At 34.5% G+C, this 27,962-nt stretch overlaps 2 protein-coding genes across 4 annotated transcripts in view; one reads left to right on the top strand and one right to left on the bottom strand.

Moving 5' to 3' along the window:
• pdm3 (pou domain motif 3) overlaps nucleotides 1-27,962 on the bottom strand; it is a 73,743-nt gene that overhangs the window by 21,954 nt on the left and 23,827 nt on the right. For all 3 annotated transcript variants that reach the window (XM_070652283.1, XM_070652285.1, XM_070652284.1), the window contains exon 2: nucleotides 22,022-22,634. In XM_070652283.1, coding sequence (XP_070508384.1) covers nucleotides 22,022-22,462 — 441 coding nt within the window. In that variant the 5' untranslated portion in view covers nucleotides 22,463-22,634. The remainder of the gene's footprint in view (nucleotides 1-22,021; nucleotides 22,635-27,962) is intronic.
• Nucleotides 869-1,492, top strand: LOC139099792 (uncharacterized). The gene is made up of 2 exons (XM_070652315.1): nucleotides 869-1,278; nucleotides 1,346-1,492. The coding sequence occupies exons 1-2, from the start codon at nucleotides 876-878 to the stop codon at nucleotides 1,405-1,407; spliced, it is 465 nt and encodes a 154-aa protein (XP_070508416.1). The 5' UTR covers nucleotides 869-875; the 3' UTR covers nucleotides 1,408-1,492.

Below are 27,962 nucleotides of genomic sequence, written 5' to 3'. Positions count from 1 at the left end.
TGAATTTTTAAGAGATTTTTGGTGGTTGTGGATGGTTTTTTGAGGTTTTGGTAGTTAAATGGACTCAAAATTGCCATTGGATTGACATCCAAGCCACCACAAGCCCTCCGATCTCCTGAATACGCCTTAGAATACATCAATGATACCAATATAATGTCGTGAACATTGAACGAGTCCTTGTTATTCGAGTTGGCATGCCGGTATGTGTAATTAGCGAAACCTGGTCGATATTCAGCTTCAACAGTAGGTTCCTCTCGCAGTTTGTCATCTTACGTCGATGGCCTCTTCTGTAAGTTGTCTGTGACAGGGGCCATATGCGGAGGGTAGACTTATAAGCCATAAAACCCTGGTTTTGTCAATTTTACTTGTCATACTTGCCATATGTAGACTAAGAGATCGGTATTTGGTGAAAATCCATCAGATATCGGGTCTATATCCACCACAGAGCGCTTATTTGAATAACACAAGTCATTTAATCAATCCAAAAGCCGGGTTCCTTTAGCACGGGTTTAACACTGACAGGTTCACTTCTACATGACTCGATACCCCAAATTACCACTCTGTTCATACATCACAACCACTTAATAGTGTTTCCAGCAATCTAAACATGATATGAGCCCTTAATACAACTTAAGTTACAATTAATTAGTTGAGATAAGCCTTATCAGTTCCTTCAAAAAACCCAAAAAACAAAGCTGAATTCCGTTATGCCAAAAAAACAGTCCAAGCATATCATATTACACCAACAGTTCAATAATCCCCAGATATGATAACACCTTCCAGTCATTCCAATTGATAAGAACTAAAAAAACTATAAAAATCCTCAAAAATCCCGTTCACAATTCAGTAGTAATTTCAGTCTATCCAATAAAAAAATGTTCAAATTTGTCGCATTGACAGTTCTTTTAGCCATCTCAGGTGCCAACGCCTTCTTTGCATGCTGCAGTGATCAACCAAATGCAGTCTGTCCAAGAACCGTAACATCACCAAGCTGCTCAGGTACACGCTGTACTGTCTCACGTGGTGAGATTCTTCAGGCTGATGCCTTCTTTACACCAGTCCGTGCACATGCCAGATTAGATGTTGAAACTACTGCTTATGTACTTGGTGTTGGTGTCAATTTGCCAGTTCCAGAACCTGATAATAATGCATGCAATAGCATGTTCCGTAATGGTGTTAATGTTGGATGTCCAACTGTACCAAATGTAGAACATTTATGGAGACTCAATTATCAAATTCCAACAACAATTCCAGCATTCAATAATGCTCGTGTTAGATGTGAGTTGATTTTTGTAGATTTTTTATGGATTTTTTGGGTACTAAATTGTGAATTTTGCTATTTCAGATACACTCAGAGAAAATGGAGTCATTGAAGGATGTGTTGATATCACAGCTACAATCAACTAAACTGTCTTGCTTGACATTTTATACAGACTTAATGAGGATTTAATGAATTAATAAAGAATTATTTGTGTGGTTTTGTTTTAAAAAATTGTTCAAATTTTTATATGCTTTCTCGATGTCGGAACCGGGGAATTCCGGGAAAGTTCTGACTCGAGTTCCGAAAATCTTCCGGAACTTCCGGGATTTCAGGAAAGCATAGATCTTTTAAGGTTCAGACAACAGCAAACCAGAGACATTGAAGGCATTGAAACTCATCCGGCTTAATAATGTCCAAAAACGAGCTCCTTTCCTTCTTTATCTCCTTAATTCTCCCTACTTCCCTGAATTACATATTATCAATTTAACAGCTCTTTATCAGCTTTAATGTCTTACTAAGTCTAAATCTTATTTTTTGTAAAAATGATAAAAAAATATTGTTTTTTTCTAAATTGTGAAGCTTAAAATACTTAAAACTGATTAGTTTGTGGAAATGACAGACACGTTTTTCGGCTTGATTGACAAGAAATTAGTAATAAAAGCTTGCTTTGGTCTACATTGTGATTAGTTATTAGTTGAAATATTGTGATTAGATTAGTTTGTCAAACAATATTTGTGGAATATCGGAAATATATGTTCAGAATTAATTGATAAGTCTTGATTAACGGCTTATTTTATTGCTATTTTCCAGATTTAAACCCTCTATACCTTCAATATGTCGTCGGTTTTTCCAGAATATCTCCATGTTCTCCTACTTTTCATGTCAATTAGTATTAGATATGTTTAGAATTAATTACAGTGATAAAGCCAGGATTGTCTGGACACATCAAGGCATAGAAATGAGTAAAAATCCTGTTCCAGTCCAGCCTGTCTCTGGTTTGAAGCCAAATTTAGGCATTAGTCAGAGAAACACCTTCCTGGAGCCACATTTTGACCTTAAATTCCGGAAATTTAAAATTTAAAGGTTGACCTCAATAAACCCCTGGATATACTTCGAATGCACCAGAAACAAGCCATGAATAAACTAGAGCGTAGCCAAAAAGAAACCGAATTTACTTTCATCCCCAAAATCCGCCAACATCTTAAAAATTCCCCCACAAATCATCACCACAGACGACTTAATCATCTTCCTTCACCCAATTTATTCACTGTGTGAAGTAAATCAAATCAAATTAGAAAATCAAACGAGATCATCATCATATCCAACATCCAACAACAGCAATCATCATGAGTCTCTCATCAAAATATTGAGTCCGAGTAGCACGAAGTGATTTAAAATTTAAAGAGTCCATCTCATTGACATTTCAACAAGAAAAAAATGAAAACAAAAATATGTAAAATATAAATGAATTTTTTGTGGATGATAATGACTGTATATGTGGAGCCAAATTGACCTTCGATTATGGAAATTTTCCACTGTCTGTATGCATTGATTATAGACATCTGGAGACATAAAGAGGAGAGACTTCCTTATGAATGTAAATTTATTTGTAACGAAATAAATATATCGGTAATGGATGCTGACTTTGGGGGTGAGTTCGGGGAGTGCGGGTCGAGATTTTTTGGGGGAATTTTTAGGTTATGTCACAATTTTTGAGGTTTACTTATTAAATTTTGAGGTTAAGTTTCGAATGTTTAAGGTTAAATTGCCAAATTATGAGATTAGTTCCCAAATATTGAAGTTAGTTGCAAAATTTTGAGGTTAGTTGACAAATTTTGAGGTTAACTTAAGAATTTTTGAGGTTTAGTCCCAAATTTTGAGGTTGAGTTGTCAAATTTTGAGGTTAAGTTGTCAATTTTTGAGGTAAAGCTGCTAATTTTTGAGGTTGAGCTGCCAATTTTTGAGGTTAAGTTGCCAAATTTTGAGCTAAGCTGCTAATTTTTGAGGTTAAGCTGCCCAATTTTCAAGGTTAGATTACCAATTTTTGAGATTAGATTGCCAATTTTTGAGGTTAAATTGTCAACTTTCGAGGTTAAGTTGCCAATTTTTTAGGTTTAGTCACAATTTTGAGGTTAAGCTGCCAATTTTTCAGATTGAATTGCCAAATTTTTAGGTTAAGTTGCCAAATTTTGAGGTTAGGTTCCCAATTTTTGAGGTTAAGTTGACAATTTTTGTGGTTAAGTTGTCAATTTTTGAAGTTAAGTTGCCAATTTTTTGAGGTTATGTTGCCAATTTTTGAGGTTATGTTGACAGTTTTTGAGGTTAAATCTCCAGATGCTCAGAATTTTTGAGGTTATGTCCAAAACTTTGAGGTTATAATCCTAATTTCCATTTCAATCCACCCCACCAACCTCTAAATTATTCAACAAATCAATTTACACCATTAAAATCTATCCAATCAATTCAAAAAAAAGCCCCCCACTCAACAAATTTAAACCTAAATCCTCATAGTAAGTGAGACGAGCGAATATCATGAATAATTGAACAGGGCATTAATTAAAAAAAGAGTATGAAATAAGCGAGAAGGCAAAGAAGAAGGAAGGAAAGAAAAGAAAAGAAAAAATGTTGCAACAAGATTAAGAACATATTTTTCAATATTCGATGCCATATAGTCAATATGTACATGCATACGTATATGTTGCCATATGGACATGCAAAATTATGGTTCATAATTTCTTTCTCTTGCGCTCTTGTGCTTCTCTCATTCGCTCATTTTTTGCTGTTGTTGGAATTGACTTTATTTCATATACATTTTTTTCCAAGTCTGATGGCTATAAATTGCATTAAAGTAAATGATAATTTAAATTATTTTCATTTCTGATTAAACGCATACATTTAAATGAAAATAATGTGTTGTGCGAGGATGGGGTACTCTTGGGTATTTTTGGAGGGTATTTTAATTGATTTTGTTAATTTTAAGTGATTTTGGTGAATCTGGGTGACTTTGAGTGTCATTTTGGATCATAAAGAGCCTTTGGTAATTAAGTACCGTGAAAATCGACTATTTTACCCAATGCTACTCCATGGAGCTCCATAGACACCTAGCAGCATCTCAAATACCCCACCTTCCCCCATAAGAGCTTTAAATGCTCTATGAACAGCTCTATAGTAGAATTAAGGCTTAAATCTGTAACGTAAGTCAAGTTTAATGAAAATTTCATGAACTACACTTATTAGACAATCTGGCCCTAAACCAGCATAACTCTAGATCCAAGCCAGATTTGATGAAATCCGGTCCCAATCTAGTGTCAAGTTGGTCTGACGTCATAATTTCGGTCATTTTTACGCTTTGTGCTTTCTTGGTTCCATAAATGACCCCTAATACCCCAAAACCATCCCATCTAACACCATTCCATTCCCAATAATCCCTCAACCCACCATCAGCTGTTCATCCTGACCTTTCAGTCATTTCTTTTGGTTTGTTGCTTTCCAGGTTCCAAAATTCACCTCTTACTTATTTACTTACTTCCTTTGCTGGCCGTACAGATCAAGTGTGATCCATGACCTCCCTCAATCGACTCCTGAGGCTGTCTCTATCGCTGGCTATCGCTTGTCAATTACCAATTCCAAGTATGACACTTTCTCTATCGGCAACTTCAGATCTAAAATTCACCTATAATACCCCAAAATCCCATCTGAACCCCAATCCACCCCACTTATCCCATTCCCATAAATCCCCCCCAATTCCCCAACCATCAACTGTCCACCCCTTTTATTTTAAATATTTTTCTCAAGTATCAATGATTCAAGCCCAAGAGTAAGCGGCAACGTAAGTGCAAGTGAGATGGATAAATGATGTATATATGTGAGGCAGTATGTGAGACACAAAAACATAAATTCAGGGATTGATATGAGTGAAAAAAAAAAGAATATATAAATTATCGTTATTTGCTGCTTTCACCATTTGTGCATAAATAAGTCCCCGAAGTCACTTAATTACGTTTAATATTCCTGTTTATTTTAAAGAGAGTTAAGAGTGGGATTTGGAGGGGTGTGGGGAATGGTTGGGGGATTTGGATGGTTTGGGACTAAGACAGTAAAGGATGCTTCAAGACTGAACACATCCAGAGAGCATATGGCGGAAATGTGCCCGAAAATTCGACCTCAAGTTGACTTGACTTTGGTATTAGGTCAGATTTCATGGAATTTGGCTTAAAACCTAGGTCACGATGACCTGGGACAGATTCTTGGTCATTTCTACGGCTTGTGCCTTTTAGGATAATTTGCTCAAAATGGCCAAAATCTGACAAAATCTGACAAAATTCCCACAAGGGAAAAATTCAATTTTTAGCTCAATTTCAACCAAATTTTGCATTATTTCTCAAAAATATCCAACAAATCTTGCAAAAATCCATCAAATATCCATAAAACAAATCCCAAGAATTCCATCAACACCATCCGATACCCAAAAAAGCACGTCAAACCCGAAAAAACACTTCAAACCCAAAAAAATAGCAAAAGGCAAGCAAAAGTGAGTGAAAGAATCAGCAGAGTAAAAGAAAATATGTGGATGATTAAGTGCCAATGCCCATAATGCAATACAGCGATGGATGCATTTAATTAATGCCTTTTAATGCGAACAGAATAAGAGCTGCCCGAGGCTGATTAGTTTGGTAATAATGAAATTAATTAAAGGCTTCGTTCCATCTCACTTCCTTCGCTCTTTTTTTTTAATATTTTAGGCTGAAAATGACTGCAATTTCATTTATGCTGATAATGATGATTCAGCCATAACAGCCACATGTGTGCAACTCTACATACATCATCATTATCATTTTCATAATTTTTTATTATTTTCAAGTCAGTCAAAAAAGCCAAAAAAATCATCCATGGAAATGATTATGGAGCCTCCTTTTTAATAATCCCTATTAATATTAAGCTGTGGAATATTTAAAAATTGAGCAGTTCTTGTAACTTGTTTTGATGCTTCTGATGCCTGTCGAAAAAAAGTGAAAAATGATCGAAATTTTCTTGGGAATTTTCTGGGGCAAAATAATTATCATTAATTGTGGGAAGATTTTTGTTCTTATTTCTATGAATTTCTAATGTTGGATGCTGCAAATAATTCTAACTATGGAATTGTTGGGTGCCTGAAGGTAAACATGAGTGATGTGATCTATGAAGTTGAGAGGAGTTTAAGAAGATATGCAGCTATAGAAAAGCTATCGAGGAGCACAAGTTGGTTGGTTGATCTTAATCGGATCCAGCATCCAACCGGTGTGATTCTGACATGGTTTCGGATTGAAATTGAATGCTGGATTCAAAAAGAATTTAGAATCATTCAATAGTCACACCGACTCAAAGTTAGAATCACAGAATCTGTGCCATAATGATTTTTAATCATGCCTAATCTGCTCCCTAATCTCAGGGAATATTTAGTTAAGAGCATACAATGTATAGTTGAGCTGCAGTATTGCAATTGACATCAATCTCTAGTCAGTCGCTAGGGCATCGCTTCGTCACCATATTAACGGAAAGGCTAGAAGTAGCTCTAATGACACCTTGACGGTTGATTTCGACTCATTTTTATGACAAAATATGCAGTTCCTCGCAATGTGCTGCTCAATAATGTGCTATGATGTGATAAAATGTGCTAAAATGCTAATTTTAAACAATGCATAATAAATGAGCTACTTCTTAGAGCAGTGACTAACAGCATTTTCTTTAGGTGCAACACAGCCCAGTTCTAGATAAAGCACAGCTCAGTTCTTCGCAATAAACCATTAAGATTCCAATTTTTTGACGAATAGAGGACCAAATTTAAGTTACTTTTAGGATTTTCGCATGAAAAACTGTGTTAAATTCAAGATTTTTTTTAGAAAAGGAGGTCTTGGGGAGTTTGAACCACGTGGCTCTCTTGGCTCTCTTTTAATACACTCCTGAAAGTCCAAGAAGATGTTTCCTAGTCCCAAAAATTGAGGAATTCAGCTACAATTCTATTGCAAATCATATGAACTTTTAGATATTCCTCAAAAATTCACTAAATTTCATATGAATATTCCATAAAACAGAGATATAGTCTGAAATATTTTGAAGAAAGAAGGGGTTAAGGAGCTGACCTCCCTGATAACCACACTGTCATAAAACCAACATCTAAACACCACTTTAACCCACTCTTAAAATTACACATATTATCCTAACTACATCCAATTTAATTATCATCGCACATAATTTGTGCGCAAATTTCTTTTTAAACATTTCTCTTCTTCTTAATGTCCAATCATCTGCAAAACGGCCAAAAACTGCATAAGAACAAACCAGAAAAAGAAGGGAAAAAAAAAATAAATTTAATTCATTCATCTCGCGATAATTCAACCCAAAGCTCATTGTGAAAATGTATAATTATTAGCAATAAATTTATCGTAAGAAATTAAGAATAAGCAGGCACAGTTGAGAGACTAAAGTCACCCATGCAGCACATAACTGACCATATGAGCATGTTGGACATAAGAATGCAGTATTTATGCTGGTCGGGAATGCAACAACAAAAAAAAATATGTTGGAAATTAAAATGAACTAAAAATGTTGATGTGTGCCTTTATTTTCATGGCAACATAATTATAAACCATCGAAATTCAACCAAAAAAATATATTTTAGCATAAAAAGGCATAAACAGCGAAGAATATAAATATAAATATAAATTTTTAATTATGCGTCTTTGGCTGTTTCGTTTCTTTTTGTTCCTTTTATGCCTTTTTTTCTTTTCTTTTCGAAAACTCTAAAATGAGTTTAATGTGTGCATAATTTTATTGTATTGTGGATGATGATTTGGTTTTTGTGACTTTTTGGGAGACTGTGAGGGGTGTACATATGTGATTTTATGGTTTGATGATGCAATGATAGCTTAAGGAACGTTTGGAAGCTACGTAACGATGAATAGATAAGGGAGTATAGGGGTGGACCAAGAATTATGATGCATTGTCCTAATTCAGTTTCATGGCTTTGTTTCAGAGCGTTTAGGTTGGAAAAGGAGGTCTAAAAAACCAGAATTTGCTCAATGTTAGACCTGCAGCCTCAGACAAACCATAAGAAACAGTTAAAAGCTACAGGTACGCGCATCTAAGGCTTTGAAAACGCAGGATTGTGACTTCTAGCTTCAGGGCCCATTCCCATCCATTCCAATCCATTCCCATCCATTCCCATCCATTCCCATCCATTCTCTTGACCTCTTGAGAGGTTTGGACATGCTAAAGTGATTCAAGATGGTTCAGTGGTAGGTTCATCAGAGGGTCTGATGAGATTTGCAATCCATAGCATAGAAATCATGTCTATCGATCTACCCGAGAAGCAGAAATTGGTTAATCGATCGAAAATTCAGCTCTAGGACGGCGTGTCGGTGACTTGGTGTAGCAAACTGATGACTAACCTGCACCATGCCAGAGTTACATCGTATTTAAACCAAATCCTGCATCATATCAGCTTTAAACTGAATCTGAGACAATTTCATGGTCACTCTATCCTATTACCTGATTTTAGACCAATTTATTGACCTATGCTATTTAATAATTGACAATAATTCCGATAAAATGCGCCTTAACCTCACCTACACCCACCAATGCCTCTCTTACTTGATTTTTTTGTGTGTGTGCGCGAGACTTTTAATTTCTTTGAAATTTATTAATAAGAAAATGAGGTAGAGATGTAAAAAAAGTGCAACGAAATCTCATTTAATGATCCCTGAAGGCAAATAAAGAAATATTAAACTTAATTTCAGGCTGAAATGCTACCCAATGAGGTAAGAAATGGTCGTGCACGGAGAGCAAAGTAAAAAAGAACGAGAAATGAGGAATTAAGAGTAAAGTAATTAATGGGCGAATTATAATGAATTTATTGTGAATTATTTTATTATTAAATGCAAGGCTTCGTTGCTTCAAGTCACTTAAATTATATACGGATTGTCAATGAATTTTTAATGAATTTTTTTATTTTTTTGTATCTTTCATGGATGAAAATTGCTGGTTAAGGGCAAAAAATGGGAGAGATATTTATGCTGCCATGTCTTGAAATTTAAGGCATGATAGTGTCGTGAGGCTGAAATGTGCGAGGCTGAATGTTGAGTCATTTTGAGGGATTTTTTGGTGTTTTAATCCAAAATTGGGGCAGCTATATATGCTACCATACCCTCAAATATGCCTCCATACCCTTCTATATGCCACCATGCCCTACTATATGCCACCATACCCTACTATATGCCACCATACCCTTCTGCATGCCACCATATCCTTCTATATACCACCATGTACTCCTACATGTCACCATACCTTTCTACATGCCACCATACCCTTCTACATGACACCATTCTCTTCTACATGCCACCATACCCTTCTATATGCTACCATACCCTCCTATACGACACCATACCCTCCTTCACCGTCCCCAAACTCCTCCCAAAACCCCTAAAAAATTCCACTTAAAAAAGAATCCATAAAACAATCAAAATTATCCCTTACAGCAGCACCTTGTCATTTTGTCCAGCAACAATGTAAAAATCACAGTAATAATCTTCACATTACATGACATTTAAATCGATGCGTAAAGGAACTGAGACAAAAAAAAAATATTTATGTGACTTCTTAACATTATTCATTAAAATCGCATTCCATAAATTCAATTTAATATTTTTTTATTGCTGTGGGGATGTGTGGAAGTTAGGGAATGCTGAATAAAGCAGTCTCAGACCTTCTTATCTTATCATAACCTCGAGTGGCCAACTGGACCTGATGTCTAGATGACTATTGAACGACCAAAGTACACTTGGAATGAAGCTGTTGATAGAGTTAGTGTTGCAGTTGGTATTGGAAATTGGCAAGTGAAGGTCAGTGATAGACCCAGCTTCAGGCGACATCTATGGAAGGCTATGGACCACAGTCGATCTATCATGTCAAGCTGTCAACCCTTTTGTGACAAGTTCTTGACTCAAAATCAGTAATCCGTAACAAAATAGCAATTTAGGATTGGATAGAGTTCTGTGTTTAGTGCTACATCACTTCCAAACGATCCCTAAGTCGATGGTTTTGTCGTTTATTACATGCATCAAAAAAGGATGCAAAAATAAGAAGACTAAAGTTAATTAAAAATCCAGAGAATATTTTTTTTTTTTTGCTGTGTTTAATCTTGCGATTTATTAATAAGATGATGTGAAACAGAGTTGGGCTGTGAGGAGATTGGAGATTGATGTGAATTTTATGTAAACTCAAAAAAAGCAAATCGGCTGATCAATCCAAAATCCTGAACCAGGTCGTCATGAGACGGACTTTATGCTTCTTACTTCCTAACTTCCTTGGTGAATGCACACAAGGGACAATTGTCACATTTAGAGTTGGTCAGAATATGGATGTAGTTCGTTGGATTGACATGATGCATGAATTTAAATTCAATCGGATCAGACTAGCTTTGCTTTAGAATCTAACATCAAATTACAAAAGAGTCAACCCTGTCTGATGTTATATTTTTGATCAGTTAACCCAGTATTGTCCAAACTGTACTGTGGTCACGGCTCATTATTGTACCATTTCTTTGTTTTGGAACCTTCATGAACCATATGTGTAGGGTTTCAATTGTAGGTTACCATTAAGATTGAGCTGTGAAATAAAATTGTTTGGGTATCATTGGATTACTCGTTTTGTGATAGTCGGGATAATGTGTGGACCATGAGTAGTTTTAGGGGTATTCAAGGATGTTCAGGGTATTCAAAAGTATTTACAGAGTACTCAAGGAGAAGGGTTTGGAAGGCGTTTTATTAAAACATTGGCTTCACATCGGAACATGGTTCCAGTAAGGAAGAAGAAGATTTTAAGGGTCACTTTCCCCAAATTCTAAGAAATTCTTCAATTTCCTTCAAAATTCCTCATTTTTCTCAGAATTTAATATTGAAAAAATCACAAAAAAATCTCTCAAATCCCAACACTGTCCACCGTCCGAAAAAGAGAAAAAAAAACCCATCGAATGAATGAACGCAGCCTCAACGACTCAGTAAGTAAGCAAGAGAGAGACTGAGCAAATTATTCATTATGAATTATCCGTTCCTGCTTAAAATTTAACTCATAATTTATATTTTTGTAATTCCACATTAAATTATGCATCAACTTCTTATATTCTCCGTCATCGTTGTTCATTCACATTCTCATTCGGCACATTACAACAACAACAGTCAGTAGTATGGAACATCAGACTTAAATGCCACACGTAAATGAAATTTTGTTGTTGTTGTTGCTGCGTTTCTATAAATCAAAGAAATGAGAGAAGTAAGGATGAAAAAAAATGAAAAAAATGATGCAGATTATTAAACGGCATTAACTTTTAAGACTTAAGAATGATGGGTGGTCAGTCAATATTGCCCCGTGTTGGATATACTCTCTCTTACTTGCTTGGATATGGATGTGATCTCATTTACATACGTATTAATAACATTCAAATGTGACTACTCGGGATGAAGAATATGAATGTAATACAATAAGTTATTGCTGTATGTGAATGTAAAGAGAGTTATTAAAGGAATGAATATGTGGATGTGGATATGTGGATATTTATATTATTGAATTAAAATAGTTGGAGTCGTGATTTTTTTTATTTTTTTTTATAATTATTTTGATGGTTTTTATGCTGTTTTTTTGAGATTTAGGTAAGAAAAATCATGAACAAAAATATAGTTATGAAAAATTGTTCAAATTTTAGAGAAATTTATCTAAATGGCACAAATTTGCTCTAAATTTGACACTAGGCGTGACTCTGATCCTGACATGGTGCCGAACTTTAACCAAATCCGGCAATAAGTCAAACGGGAACAGAATTGCTATTTCAGTTAAAAATTTAGAGTTAAAGACCTCGAAAAAATTCAGTTTTTAACGATTTTTTGAAATTTAAATTTTGAAGTCTTCAAAAAATTCAAATTTCAACAGTTTATAAAAATTCAAATTATTTTACTAAAGAATTATTAGAAATTTGAATTTTGGCAGTCTCAAAAATTCAAATTTACAAGAATATTCAAATTTCATAATCACAAAAAGTGAAACTGAAATTTTTTTTAAAAACTTTAAATCCAACGGTAGTAAATAATTTGAATCTTAACGTCCTTAAAATATTCAAATTAAGTTGGCTTCCAAAAATTCAAATAAATATATTTGAAATGTTCAAATTGCAACGAATTTTTGAAATTCAAAATTTAATCAAAATTGGAAATATAAATTTCAAGAGAAACTAAATTTCAAATTTTAACGATTCTAAAAAATTTAAAATTTAACGTTTTTTTAAGTCACACCAAATTTTCAATTTTTATAATTCAAATTTAATTACCTAAAAAAATTCAATTTTTTTAACTATTTTTAATAATTCAAATTTTAGCACTTTCTAAAAATTCTAATTTTAACGGATTTAAAAATATCATTACAGATTTTTGAACCAAAAGTTCCCACAACTTTTAATTATTTAAATTACAAAAATTAACCAAAATTATTTAAAAAAATGTTAATTTCCGCATTATTTTTTAAAATGTAATTTATCGCTAATTAATTCAATTTTTTTTATTAAATTACCAATCATAAATTAATTAATTAACCCCCCAAAAAAAAAAAATGATATAAATTTCCTCAAGAAAAATGCCAAAAATAGTCAATAAAGTAATAAATTGTTCATGACTAATTGCAGCGCTTTAAGGAGAAGAAAATTATTGACCTAATTAAGCCACAGCGCACCCGTAGAAACAGAAACAATGCAAACAGTTTAAATATTCATGAAATATTAATGAAATAATATCAATAATAACAATAAATTAACATATGCTTTACACATTTTTTGCTGCTGCTGCCTGCCTGCCTGCAATATGAATATGAAATATGCTTGTAATGTGAGATGTGTGCATCTCGTATGTGCTACGGAATGTGGCGGGTGCAAGGCATTAACATAGGAAGTTCATGACTGTCTGTGATTTAACAATTGATGGAATGTTTTTGTGGAATTTTTTAATTTATTTTACTTGATTTTTTTATTGTGATTTAATTAAAAAAAAAATTGATTTTTTCAACTAGACTTATCCTTGAAACTGAACTTATTCCTTTAATTAAATTAATCTTATCCTCTAAAATTGGACTTATCATTAAAAACTGATCAAATTCATGAAATTGAACTTGATCCTCAAAACTAAACGTGTCCCTCAAAACTAAACGTATCCGTCAAAATTTAACTTATCCCTCAAAATTGATCATATTCTTGAAACTGAACTTATCTTCCAAAATTGATCATTTTCCTGAAACTGAACTTATCCCTCAAAATTGAATTTATTCTTTAAACTGAACTTGTCCTTCATAACTGAACTTGTCCTTCAAAATTGAATTTGTCCTTCACACAGAACTTATCCCTTAAAAATGAACTTATCTCTCAGAACAGAACGTATCCCTCAAAATTGAATGTATCCCTCAAAACTGATCTTAACTATGCAACTGAGCGTATTCATCAAAATTGAACTGATTCTCCTGAGCTGAACTTATCCCATAAAGTTGAAATTAAAATTGAAGTTTTTCCTCAAAATTGAACTTGTTCTTCCAAACTGATCTTGTCCTTCAAAGTCAATAAAACTCAAATTTTTCCTCCAAACCCTCTCCAAAAACTAACCTTATCCCCCACCAAAACAACTCCTTTAACACTAAATAAAAGAACCACACAGCACAAAAAGTGCTTCCTATTTATCACATTTGCTATATCATCAACATCATTATAAAAAAATGAGAAATGAGAGACGATGGAACGTGAATGTGAGAAATACGAAAAGGAATGTTCCATAAATATGTAGCGGAAAAACTGTAGCACATGCCGTAGAGCACCAAAAAATATTTATTTTAATAAAATATATTTAATAAGAGAGAAATAAAAGGGATTTATTTGGGGTATCTTGTGGATCGGGTTTGGGGTAGTGTCGGCATGATTGTGGTAAATTGGATGCTGAGTTGAGTTTTGGTTGGTCGAGCTGAGATCAAGCGGAATTTTTGTGAGTCGAGCTGAGTTAATTGTGAATTTTTTGAGCTGAGTTGTGGTCAACTTGAGGTTATGAAGTCAAGTTGAGCGTCAAGTTGACTATAAACTGAGCTTAGCTAGACTTTTGTGAGTCGAGCTCAAATTTACTTGACTTTGTGAGCCTAGCTGAGTCCAACTTGATTTTTTGGAGCCAAACTGAGCTCAACTTGACTTTTGTGAATCGATCTCAGTTTCACTTGACTTTTGTGAGTCGAGCTGCGTTTCAACTTGACTTTTGTCAACTGAATTAAGCTTTTCTTGACTTTTGTGATCTAAGTCGAGCTCATCTTGACCTTTTTGTGATAAATTGAACTCAACTTGACATTTTTGAATTGATCAAAGCTCAACTTGACTTTTGAGAATCAAGTTGAGCTCAACTTGACTTTTTGTGATCCAAACTGAGCTAAACTTGACTTTTTTGAGGCAAGTCAAGCTTAGCTTTAACTTTTTGAATCAAACTCAAGTCTACTTGACTTTCATGTCTCAAATTCAACTTGACATGACTCAATTTAAATTCAACCAAATCAAAAAATTCCCAACAATAAGACATCAAAACATTAAAAGTAACTCAATTACGTAACTAATCTTGTATCCCCTATTTCAAGGAAATAACAAAACAAACCACTTCATGCAAGGATGCTGCCGAAGCAATTCACATTAAATAAAAGGGAAAAAAAGTCGTAGTAAAAAATCTCACAATTTTTTAACCCCTTTTTTTTTGTTATTTCTGGTGAGTGTGTCTTTATTTATTTTTTTCACATCTCCTTCCGCTTCTTATTTTGAGACATTCACTTTGTTGTGTGCCTTTCTCTCCCATGCTTTATACAGCATTTAATAAAGTGAGAGATAGAAAAAGAGGAAGCAGCAAGCAGCACAAAAAAAAAATATTTTTTTTCAGGGTCAATTCACACACAAAGTTGATGAAAGAAATTCTCATTGAGATGAGCAACCTGTTGAACTCTTTTTTTTTATTTTTCAGTGTCTAGTCGGATTCTCCGGCTTTTTTTTGTGATGTGCTGTGCTGTGTTGTGTGCTTCTTGAGAATTTTTGCTTCTTTTCATCTTTTGGGGCTTTTTTTTTTGTGTGTGATTGTTGATAAGCTTGAAAGAATTTTTTGAGAAAGGAGTTGGGGATTGAAGGAATGTTTGTTGCTGTTGGGATAGGTTAATATAAGTGTCATGAGACATGACTTTAGATGTGCAATGTTGTGTCAAAGTTTATAAGATTGCCACAGAGTTAGCTTGACTCCAAGGTTGAGGCTTCTTAACTGGTGTCCACTGATCCAAAATAATGAGAATTTGGAATCAACGGAGACCAGTGAATATTCCTTTTTGGACTTGTATGAGAGTCCCAAAATCCTGTCAGTTGTATTTGACAATATCACGTCATGCTGATCAAATAGAACTTCCCAATTTCACTTCAAAAGCCACCAAAGCCTTCCAAATTTTCTAAATCAAAAAATCCACAAATTTACTACAAAACCACCTTAAAAATTAGCAACAAAAAAACCTTCAGCGAAACAATTTTAAGTCACATAAAATTTTAATCAAAATTTAACTTCCAAATCCACCTCAATTCCAATATTCATTCTCAATTTGTCACTTAAAAAAGTCGTTCCATATGAAATTTATTCATTGTATATTCGAAATCGATAAGCTTTAAATTTGGCGGAGATTTGACAAAGATATGTGTGAGTTTTTTTCGATTATTTTAAAAGCAAATTATCTTCATCGCAATGTGCCACCAAACTCTGGGGTTAAACGCGAATATATTTGGGTAATTAGAAAATAATTGTCAATTATATTGATTTTTTTTATATATTTTTCATTGTGGATTGAGATTTTTATTAGGAAGGAAATAGAATAAAATTGGTTGAATTTTAAATTAGAAATTTTTTTACGGTGGTTTAAGGAAGAGTTTTTTGGAAATTTTGAGATTATTTAGAGATTTTTAAGTGCTAAAAATTATTTGGGAGGAGGAAAGTTGCATTTGAAGGAGAAGGAGGACGTAGAGTGAGTAGGAAATAGCGACAAAAATGATAAATCCGAATGTCAGAACACGACCTGGATAACAAAAAGTGAACAGAATGTCACATGGTGACACCGATGTTGAATGGTAATTTGGATGACACATAGTATTCCACAAGGCACATAGTTACATGAATGACACTTAGTGACATCGATGACACATGCCACATATGGTGACTGAAATATCGTAAGATAACTCGAATGTCGAATGTGGTATGGTTACTCAGATGTCACATGGTTGACTCAGATGTCACATTGTGATTTGTTTGTCACATAGTGGACTCTAATGTCACATGGTAACCCAAATGATCCAGATGTCATACGGTGTCTTGGATGTTACAAAGTTACTTGGATGACAAATGTCGACTCCAATGTCACATGGTCACTCCAATGTCACATGAAGAATTTAATGTCAGATTGTGATTTCAATGTCTCATGATGACTCCATTGTCACATGATAATACATGGTGACTCCAATGTCACATGGTTCCTGGATGTTACATGGTGACTCTGATGTCATATACCAATTCGGATTTGATTGCATTTTTCTTACTAATTTTACAAAAATTCCTTAAATCTCAATTCAAATTCCACGAATATTACTTCAATCTCCATACTTCCTCTCATCCTTCTGGTCCACTCCCAAATCACTCAATATACACAAAACAAAAAAAAAATCCCAGACAAATCAAATTTTTTTTTTTGTTCAGTTCCGTAGCATATCTCGCATCAAACATTTCACATTGAATTATTTATCATCAATTTTAATTTTTTTTTTTCATTTCTGTAGGAATTAATTTAACCCCACCATCATATGTGACTCCCCATCCATTAACCCCCATCGCCTTTTTACTTCCCCCACATCGCCCCCATAAAAAGAATTATTTTTTCAATTTATTTATTCCTGTCAAATGCTCACAATAAACCATATGTGAAATGGAAATTTTTTTTTAGCATTTTTTTGAGAACAAAAGGAGGGTCGAGGGGGAGGGGTAGGTAGGGTCAGGAAATAATTTTCAAATGAAAATCGCGCGCGCATTTTTTTTTCACTGATTACACATTAATTAATAAAAACAATGCACGATGGACGTAACTTCAGACGGTGAAAAATTCTCAATTTTTGGTGGGGTTATGTGGGGGGTGTGGGGGAGGGTGGAGGGCATATGTGTTGTTATAACGAAAAAGATGAAAAAAATTCGTTTTCTGATCAAATTTAATTTTATTTCTCACACCGCCGTTCCCAAAAAAACATGAAATTCGCATTTTTTTCCATTATAAAAAAAAAGTCGAGGCAGGCAGCAGCAGCAGCAACAAAAAAAAAAAACCGAGGGATAAAAGATGTGAACGGCGAAAATGTTCATTGTGTATATATCCAGCACAACAAAAAAAAAATGACTGAAAAGTCCACACAACAATAATAAAACATTTTTTTTTTTTCGACGATTTTCATCTCTTTTTGCAGTTTTTTTTGTGTATGTTGTGTTGTGCCTGTATACCGCACGTTCACTGGACACATGAGCGCTTTGCACAGAGAAATTCATCAAGGAGGTTTGAGGTAACGAAATAAAAATGAAAAAAGGCAGCAGAATGTGAATAAGTTGATGTACATTGCATCTACTATCGAAATCTGTGACTTCATACTCATACCCCAGACTCAGTTGGTCCGTGCTTATTCCTTTATTCGACGTTACTATCGCTGCTCGGCGTTAATTTAACCCCGTTTGGCATTTTTTTTTTTATTTTTTTTTCTCATTTTTAATTCTTTTTTTTTTCGTCCATGGAGGACTGTGCCCGGGAGATACAGGTTAATTTAGAGATTTGAGACTGAATTTTGAGATTTACGCTCGACTTGAGACTACGCTCGACCTGAGATTGACGCTCATTTTAAAATTGTCACACTCGACTAGCGATTGACACTCGACTTGAGATTGTCACGCTCGATTTGAGATTGTCACGCTCGACTTGAGATTGGCGCTCATTTTAAGATTGTCACGCTCGACTTGGGATTGTCACGCTCGACTTGAGATTTTCACGCTCGACCTGAGATTGATGCTCAACTTGTGATTGTCACTCGACTTGAGATTGTCACGCTCGATTTGAGATTGTCACGCTCGACTTGAGATTGTCACGCTCGACTTGAGATCGTCACGCTCGACTTGAGATTGTCACGCTCGACTTGAGATTGTCACGCTCGACTTAAGATTATCACGCTCGACTTGAAGATTGACGCTCGACTTGATACTGTCGCTCGGGTCATAATATACACGGAGAAAAAGTATATTGAGATGGAGAATTGAGCACAGAGTTAAAAGAGGCAGCACAGCACAACAAAAAAAAATGTAAATTCGCATAGAGAGATGACGATGATGAGGACAGGAAACAGAGCAAGCAGCATAATACAATACGAATATGTATGTGGACAGAGGTATTGTTATTTTTTCGCGACTCATTTTTTTATTCATCCACGATTTCGATTTTGAGCCAGAGGAGTACGTACGTTAAAAAAAAGCTAAAAAAAATGTGAAATGAGAGGAAAAAAAAAGAAAATTTTTTCGGGAAGGGTGGAAATGAAAACTTTGTGCATTTGCGAAAAAGGCATGGATAAAAATTTTTTGTGATTTTTTTCATATAGAAACAAGTTGGAGGAACTGCTTAGGGACTTGGAGGATGGAAAGCAGTGTGTAGATATGACTAAATTCGTCTCCTGAATACGACTATTGAGTTACTTTATCAAAATTTGACCCAAAACCGTGTCTTACACACGACTATTGATACTATTATGTCACTTTACCATAGATTGACGAAAATCGTATGCTACGCACCACTTTTGTATTTCTTTAACAGAATTGGGCTCAAAATCGTAGACTGTAAACGATTTATGTCAATTTGTCCAAATTTGTCCAAATTTGACCAAAATTGTGTACTGCACACGACTATTGAGTCAATTTGAACATAATTTGACCTAAATCGTATGCTACACACCATTATCGTATCAATTTGAACATACTTAGTCTAACTTGTCCAAAATCGTTAGTTTTACACGACTATTGTGTCATTTAATCAGAATTTGCCCAAAATCGTATACTATACACGACTATTGTGTCACTTTTAAAAAAATTTGACCCGAAATTGTATTCTGCACACTACTTTTGTGTTATTTTCATTAAATTTGGTCAAAATCGTACGCTGCACACCACTCTTGTGTCAATTTGAACAGATTTTGACTAAATTTGATCCAAAAACGTATGTTGTGCACGACTCTTGTGCCGCTTTGATAGAATTTGACAGAATGTAACCAAAATCGCACACCTTACACGACTCTTGTATCACTCTCATGACTCATATCCTCATCTAGACAATCTGCTCACTTCTACAACTTCCCAAAACACATCCATATCCACAACCCAAAAAATATAAAAAAATGCAAATTTTGTTTTTAAATTAAATCGCGATGTACAAAGTCCAGTAAGCATTCTAGCATTGTCCAGCATTGAAAATGAACAATTTTTTTTTTGTGTTGCCAGTTCCTCCTCATCTCCACTTTCAATTCTTTTTTTTTGTGTATATGTTGTTCACTGCCATTTGAGCCATAAGCCGGTATGAGGGAAGAAATAAAAATTTATGGACAACAAGATCGATGGCATGAGGTTTGACTACCGATTCAGTCAGTGGATGTTATGTATGGATGGATATAGGGATCAGGGGTGGACAAACTGTGTGATACGGAGGCACTAAAGTGCTGTAAGGTGCCTTTGTACGAGCTATGAACCGTATGTCGTGTGTGATTTTGATCGAAATTGACCAGCAAAATGTGTCGCGGCACACAGGTTGTCCACAGTTGATAAAGGTCAGTAGTGGGGAGCCTGGAAGCTGTGGTCAACTACTTAGCAGCCTTAAATGCTTGAAAATGCCTTGAAACTCATGCAATGTGTGGTTTTGGTCAAAGTTGACCACTTAGGTTGTGTCACGACACACAGTTTGCCCAACAATGATACAGGTCCGCTTATATAGGTCAGTAGTGGGCAACCAGTGTGCTGAGGCACCTTAATGTGTCGCCTAAAATATTTGAATATGACATAAGTCGCATTTCGTGTGCGACAACGGTGCAACAAAGGTACCACAATTTTGTACCGCGACACACAGGTTGTCCACCACTGGATGTATACATGTATGTGTGGATGTGTACATTTCATATCAGAACTGGGTGTTGAGAAAAGGTAAACAAAACGAGGAATTTTTTTTTTTTCATATTTTTTTATGCCATTTCTCACTGATGATGAATTTTTTTTTGCGCTACGGTCGATCTCATTTCTACTTTGGTGCCTCATCCCCTATCTCTATGCTGTTTGGATGATGATTTTAGTCGATGGATATATGTGTGGATGAATATGAAGATGCGAATGACATTCATTTATTTTTTTTGACTTTTTTTTGTGCGTTTTGATGGCTTATGCCTTGTTGTGTTTTGGATGTGAAGGAAGGCAGGAGGAATGGCATAGAAATGGACATGATTATGAGCATTTTTTCGTCATTAGAAGTGGAAATTTTGGAGAGTAGGAGGAAAATGGAATTAAAAGTTTTTTTAATTGCTGATTGAATTTTGGAGTCGCTTTTTTTGTGGATGGAACTGGAATTTTTATTAATGGAACTAAGAGTAAAGTCATGTAGGATTCTTAATTTGGAAGCAATTGCTGAGAATGATAGTGCTGATAAATCTCGGAGATTGAGTCAACGAAAACAGACGCTGTATTAACTGTAAGATGCTAAGTTGCTCTGATTGCACCTTAGCGACTGATTTTGATCCTTCTTTGACAAATGTGGCTCATTGCGTTGTATTGCGCGGACAATTTAATACAACAGTCTGAAATCAATCGTGTGCTAGCTTTTTTGTACCCAAAGTTAATTTAGATCCTCAAAAATTGACAACAGAGTTGGCAGAACTTCAAAGTGGACTCCACCAGACTCCAAAGTCCTACCAACTCTGATAGACAGGATTCTTATAAAATTGGGGGATTAGAGACAAAAAATACAAGCTTATAGCCTTGGACGAGTTTTGAAGGACAGCCCAAAACTTGACATTTTTAAACCTGAACAACACAATTCTGCAAATTTTCAAGGCAAAATTTGACCAAAAAACAGCCATTCAGGTGCTGTCAAGGTGAGATTCCGTTATCAAATTGACGTACAAATGCAAGCACAACGTGATGTTGCTTAGAAAGATAATGACAATGTCTGACAAAGCAGCCTAATGGTCATAACAAGTTCTTAATTCCAGAATTGACAGGTCTTTGGGAAGTCCAGATTCTATAAGCTCATGGAGACACCTCTAAGAGAGTCCGAAGTCCATAGTCAGAAAAAAGTGCCTAAACCTTTATAGTTCTGCCGACCACAGGATGCCCCAGTATATAGAGTAAACACTGCTGACTTTATGGACTGCAAAAGATCAAGGGGAAGGCCGAAAATGTCCTAGATTGGTTGTGTGGTAAGCTGGTGTTCTCAATATCATTAATTGGCAGAAGTTATACGCGGCAATAGGCCCCCGTGTGCCCCAGTCAAGGTAGTAAGTAAGTCCTACCAACTTTGTTGATTATAGACAAAATACAGTACACTTAAGTAGTTCATAACCTCAAAATAATGCAAAACTAAAATAATATGTAATCTACTTACATTCAAATGATCCTTATGCTGTCCCGTACTCATATTAAATCTCAATGACTTTAAATTTAATGGATATTGTTCATTATTATAATCATCATCAATAATTTTTGTATCATTATTTGGTTCACATTTAATTTGTGTCTTAATAACATCACTTTCGGAACTTAAATCATCAGCAATTTGCCGAAAATTATTGCATAATTTCTCACAAGGCATGATTGTTTCTAACATTGCCTTCGGCGATGGCAATGAGCTCTCATCACATTCAATAATTTTATTAATTTCACTTTCACTTTGCAGCCGTTCAATCAGACAATTTATATTGTTATTTATTGTATCGATTATGGATTTACCGTCCGTATTATTATTATTATTATTATTATTATTATTATTATTATTATTATTATTTATAGTTGCTGTTTCTGTGTCCTTTACATCCACACTCTCCATAGTCAATCACATCTAAAATGACCTTTTTTTTTTGTTGTCTTTTTTTGGGTCCGATTCCGATCCTTAATGTAAGATGATCGGACGAACGTGATGTGGACGAGTCACAAAATCATGATTGGTAGCTGATGGCCGTGGATGATGGTATGGATGGATTCACTATAATTATTTTGTTCTGTAAAGAGACAAGAGAGAATATGAAAGAATATGAGTGACTGAATGTGGATATATATTTGTATTAAGGGAATTAAGAATGAAGGAATGGAAATGGAAACAATGGTTTAGGGGTTCTGGTGTGCAGGCATGCATATATAATCGGAATAGCAAAATTTCATAGAATAAATGACACAAAATCATGAAAAACACATGAATTTGGTACCAAAAGTACTCAAAATTACCAAAATCGTACAAAGAACACTACTTTGATACAAAAATTGCAATAAATACCCCAAAATAGTGCAGAGTACACGACTATAAGCCAAAATGTCTAAAACCGCTCAAAATCGTGAAAAACATGCGATTCTGGTGCTCATAATTAATTGAAGTGGTCTAAAATAGTGCAAAGAATACGACTTTAAGCAAAAATTTTTAAAAAGGCATGTAACAGTGCAAAACACACGACTATTGTATAAAAATTGCTCAAAAGAATCCAAAACCGTGTAAAACAAACGAATTTTGACCAAAAAATCCAAAATTATGTCCAACAATTTAATAATGGTACATAATCGTAGTAAACATACGATTTTGGTGCTAAAAATTGCTTAAAAGAAACCAAAAATGGTGTAAAACACACAATTTTAAGCCAAAAAATTACAAAAACACACATAACAGTGGAAAACACACGACTATTGTCCAAATCTTGCTCATAATACACTAAAACACATCAGCGACTATACATCCCGATCCCTACTGGAACCCCCAAATATCCACGATAAGTCAAGTGAAGTAAGACAACAAATGACATGGATAATAAAACTATGATGAGCTGTACATGAAGCTGCTTATTATTAATAGTTTCATAAAATGCTAAATTGCTACTATTTAACAATTCCTCATCCTTACTGTATATCCAGCCATATCATTCAACATAGTCAGACACAAATCCACAATCATAATTTTCATAAGTTAAGGCATGAATCAAGACTAGATCTACATACTTGACATTTTGTCTTATGAATTATTAAGGATGCTTGAATATGGAGACAGTGGAAGTGATTGTCATGAAAATTGGAAAATAGTTTTTCTTTTAAATAATGGTGACTGATACTGTGGATAAGTAGGAATGAGGTGGTGAGGCTAGAGTTGTTTGAAGAGTCAAAAGTCGTGTGGATTGTACGATTATTGTTCAATTTGAAGTTTTGAAGTTCTAATATTGTGGTTTGATACAAAAGTGGTGTAGATTTGGCGACTTTGATGTTTAGTTAGACAATTTATCTGATAGTGGTGTGTTCAACGCGACTTTGAGTGTTAATTAGTCATTTGAGACCAAAATGGTAGGGATTGAACTGTTTTAGACGTTAGATAGTCATTTGAGTCAAAAGTGGTATTAATTGTACAACTTTGGATGTTATTTAGTCAATTGAGACCAAATAGTGGTGTAAATTGTGCTACTTTGAGTGTTTTTTTGTAAATGTAACCATTTAAGATCAAAATGGTGTAGATTGTACGACTTTGAGAGTTTTTTAGATCATTAGAGTGTTAGTACTCTACTTTGAGTGTTAGTTAGTTACTTAGTACAAAAATGGTGTGAATTATACGACTATTTGCATGTATTACTCATTTAGTCTCAAATTCGTGTGGATTGTACGATTCTAAAAGTTAGTTAGTCATTCAACTCTCAAATTGGTGTAGATTGTACAAATTCAAGTGCTAATTATCAATTTGTTCAAAAAGTGGTGCTGATTGTACGACTTTGGAGTACTTGCAAGTTATTTGAGACCAAAATGGTGAGTTTTGTGCGACTTTAGGAGTAAATTAAGCAATTTGCCCATTTTGGTACCTTTAGTATGACTTTGGAGGTTAGTTAGACAATTTGCCCCATAGTAGTGCAGATAGTACGACTCAATGTGCTGCTTAAAGCAACTTAAGGACTAAATGAGCAATTTAACACCAATATAGTGTACATTGTACGATTTTAGACACAAATTAGTCATTTGATGTCAAATAAGTTGCATAATTTCATGTAAAACATTGATTTCTATATTCAGTCACTTCCATTCAGCCCAAGCAGCTTCACAATTCCTAATTAAATAAGAAATAATTCAATAATTTAAAACCGACAAGCAAAGCAAAAAAATGAAAAGAAAATTGAATTTTCAATGGAAAATTTTCTGTCTAAATTATTCATTTTATGGTCCTTTTTCTAACCCTTTTTCCGTCTATATCCACAATCCATCCCCTTACCCCCACCCCTTATGCCTTATCACATCTTCATTTATAGATTAAGATGGCGAAGATATCGTCATATTTTATCTATAACTTATTACTATGTGTTAAATTAATTAAGGCACAGAATTTTCCATTCCATTCCTTGCCCCTCCTCCCCCTCCTACCCCACTCCTAACCCCCTTTCATTATGTTCAGCATCCTTATTATACTTTTACTATTTCAATTTAATGTGTAAAATTCAAATAGTTTTTGACAGAATGGATGAATATTTTGTGGATATAAAGAAAATTTGAGGATGAAAAAGAAGGTCTGGCTGAAATTATAGACAAGAGGAATAATTATAGGAGATGGAGCGTGGATTGATGTAGAGGGAAATGTTAGTTTTAATCATGTATTTGATGGGAATGATGAGAAGTTGGCTTAAAGTCGTTGTAAATGCACGATTTTAGGGGATGTAATTGAAAAATTGGTCAAAAGTCGTTAAGAATACACTATTCTAGACATAAAATTGAGAAAGAGGTCAAAAGTGGTTATTAACATACGATTTTAGACACAAGATTGATGAATTAGTCATGAGTAGTTATTTATGTACTGTTTTACACACAAAAGTTGACAAAATTGTCAAAAAACTGATCACAAATCGAAACTCCATCACGATTCTGGACACAATATTGAAAAACTTGTCAATAGTCATTAAAAATACACGATTTAAGACACATAAGCTGATAAGCTGGTCAAAAGTAGTTAATGACACACGAATTTATACACAAAGTTGATAAATTGACTAAAAATAGTTGCGTACACACGATTATAGACACAATATTGAAGAATTGGATAAAAGTCGTTAGAAGGACGCTATTTTGGAACACAAAATGAATAAAGCGATCAAAAATCGTCAAAAGTACACGACTCTAGACACAAATGCTAGTTATTGGTCAAAAATGGTTGACAGCAAACAATTTTAGACACAATATTGAACAACCGGTCAAGAATAGTTGTCAACATACGACTCAAGATGCAAATCTGAGTAATTGGTCAGTAGTCGTTGAGTGTTCACGATTTCAGACACGATATTGGTCCAAAATTGTCAAAAATTGGTCAAAAGTCATTAGAAATACATGATTTTAAACACAAAATCGCATTATCGGTCAAAAGTGGTTAATAGCAAACGATTCTAGATAATCTTTAGGAACTGATCAAGAGTAGTTATCAGCACATTACACTCACTTATAGACACAATACTCAGAAACTAGTCAAAAGTCGTTATTTTCACACGATTTAAGACACATCATTAAGAAATTAGTTTAAAGTGGTTACGAACACACGATTCCAGACTTAAAAGTTGAGAAAGGGTCAACAATCGGTACCAACACACAAATCAAGACACAAAATCAATGGAATGGCAAATAGTAGCCACCAACGCACCACTTTTGACATAAATTGCAGTAAAGTGGCCAAGAATCGTTAAGAACACACGATTCTAAGCCCAAAATGAATGACTTTTGACATAAATTTGGCATTAAAATCACCAAACATTGTCTCTAGTCCACTACAACCGCGCTAATTACCCACATCAAGCTATTCATCTCTAAATAATTTTCAAAAACTTGAGCAGCAGTATGAGGAACAGCAAAAAAAGACAATGAAAATAGAGATTATATATCCACATAATTAGGATGGATTCAGATTTGTGTCTTGTCATAAAATTTATGCTAAACAATCCCATCCCACCCCGATACACAGACACATGCATGCAAGGAATCCCAAAAAAGGCTATAAGACACGCACATCGTAGACGACAGACAGGCACAAAACATTTATGGACCAAAAATTGAGTTTCTGATAATTTTCATATTGAAAATGGAACTGACGGGGTGTGGGGTACTTGTCCCCCACAAGCCTTTTAATTTACTATAATTCTTCATCCTCACACATCCTCTACGTCCCGTACCTTCATACACACAATTTTCTTCATCATCATCATGCATAAAATGTGAAAATTTCAATGTTGTTGGGCTTGAGTGTGTCGAAATTTTTGTGTACGGGGAGGATGAGTATGAGCTACATATAGTCACTTCTTATGAAACTAAACTATTATGGCAACAGCGGCAGAGTAGTATTTAGGGGAAATTTGGATATAAAATTGGGGAATTGGTCAAAAATTGGTCAAAAGTCGTAATGAACGCACTACTTTGAACACAAAATTGAGAAAAATGGTTGGAAACAAATGACTTTAGATACAAAATTGAGAAAATGGTAAAAAGTCGCTATCAACACACGATTTTAGACATAAAATTGAGGTTTTGGTCAAAAGTAGTTTTTTAAGCACCACTTTAGGACACTCAATTAAGAAAGTGGTTAATAGTCGTTAAATACACATGATTTTAAGCACTAAATTGAAGAATTGGTAAAAAGTGGTCATTTACATACGATTTTAGACATAAAATTGAGCAATTGGCCAAAAGTCGTTACCAACACACCACAAAAAATTAATAACATGTCAATAATCGTTACCAGTACACGACTTTTGACATTAAATCAATAAATTTCCCAAAAGTCGTTAAGAACACACGACTTAGAACACCCACATAAACCCCCTAGCTCCACCCCTGAACATCAGCACCATATCCAATCGTTTACTACTTGCTTGATACTGATGCTTCTACTCACTTGCTTGCTACTGTCCATAAATGAGATTCATTAAAATTTTCCTATAATTTTCCTACATCTTTTTTTGTGTGCATGTAGTTGTAATGTGCTAAAAGATTTACATCATGATGTTCATGGCTATGATTAGGATGTTGGATGGCTAGATGAGTGATGATATTGGGGATGTAATTAGGGTTGAAGGATTTTGAGGTTAGGAATTGGAATTTTTTGGATTTTAGGTTAACAAAAAAGCTCCAAATTTTGAGGTTAGAATTCAAAAAAAGCTCTAAAATTTTGAGGTTAGAATTAAAAAAGCTTCAAATTTTGAGATTAGAATCCAAAAACCTTCAAAATTTGAGGTTAGAACTCAAAAAGTTCCCAAAATTTGAGGTTAGAATCCAAAAAAAGCTCCAAATTTTGAGGTTAGAATTCAAAAAAGCTCCAAATTTTGAGGTTAAAATCCAAA

This window comes from Chironomus tepperi, unplaced genomic scaffold (assembly GCF_022539635.2).
Source record: "Chironomus tepperi strain 1889 unplaced genomic scaffold, CSIRO-AGI_Ctep_v1 contig_486, whole genome shotgun sequence".
In the NCBI taxonomy this organism is placed as follows: domain Eukaryota; kingdom Metazoa; phylum Arthropoda; class Insecta; order Diptera; family Chironomidae; genus Chironomus; species Chironomus tepperi.
The sequence above is the reverse complement of the archived record's forward strand: the minus strand, read 5'-3'. Positions and strand labels throughout refer to the sequence as shown.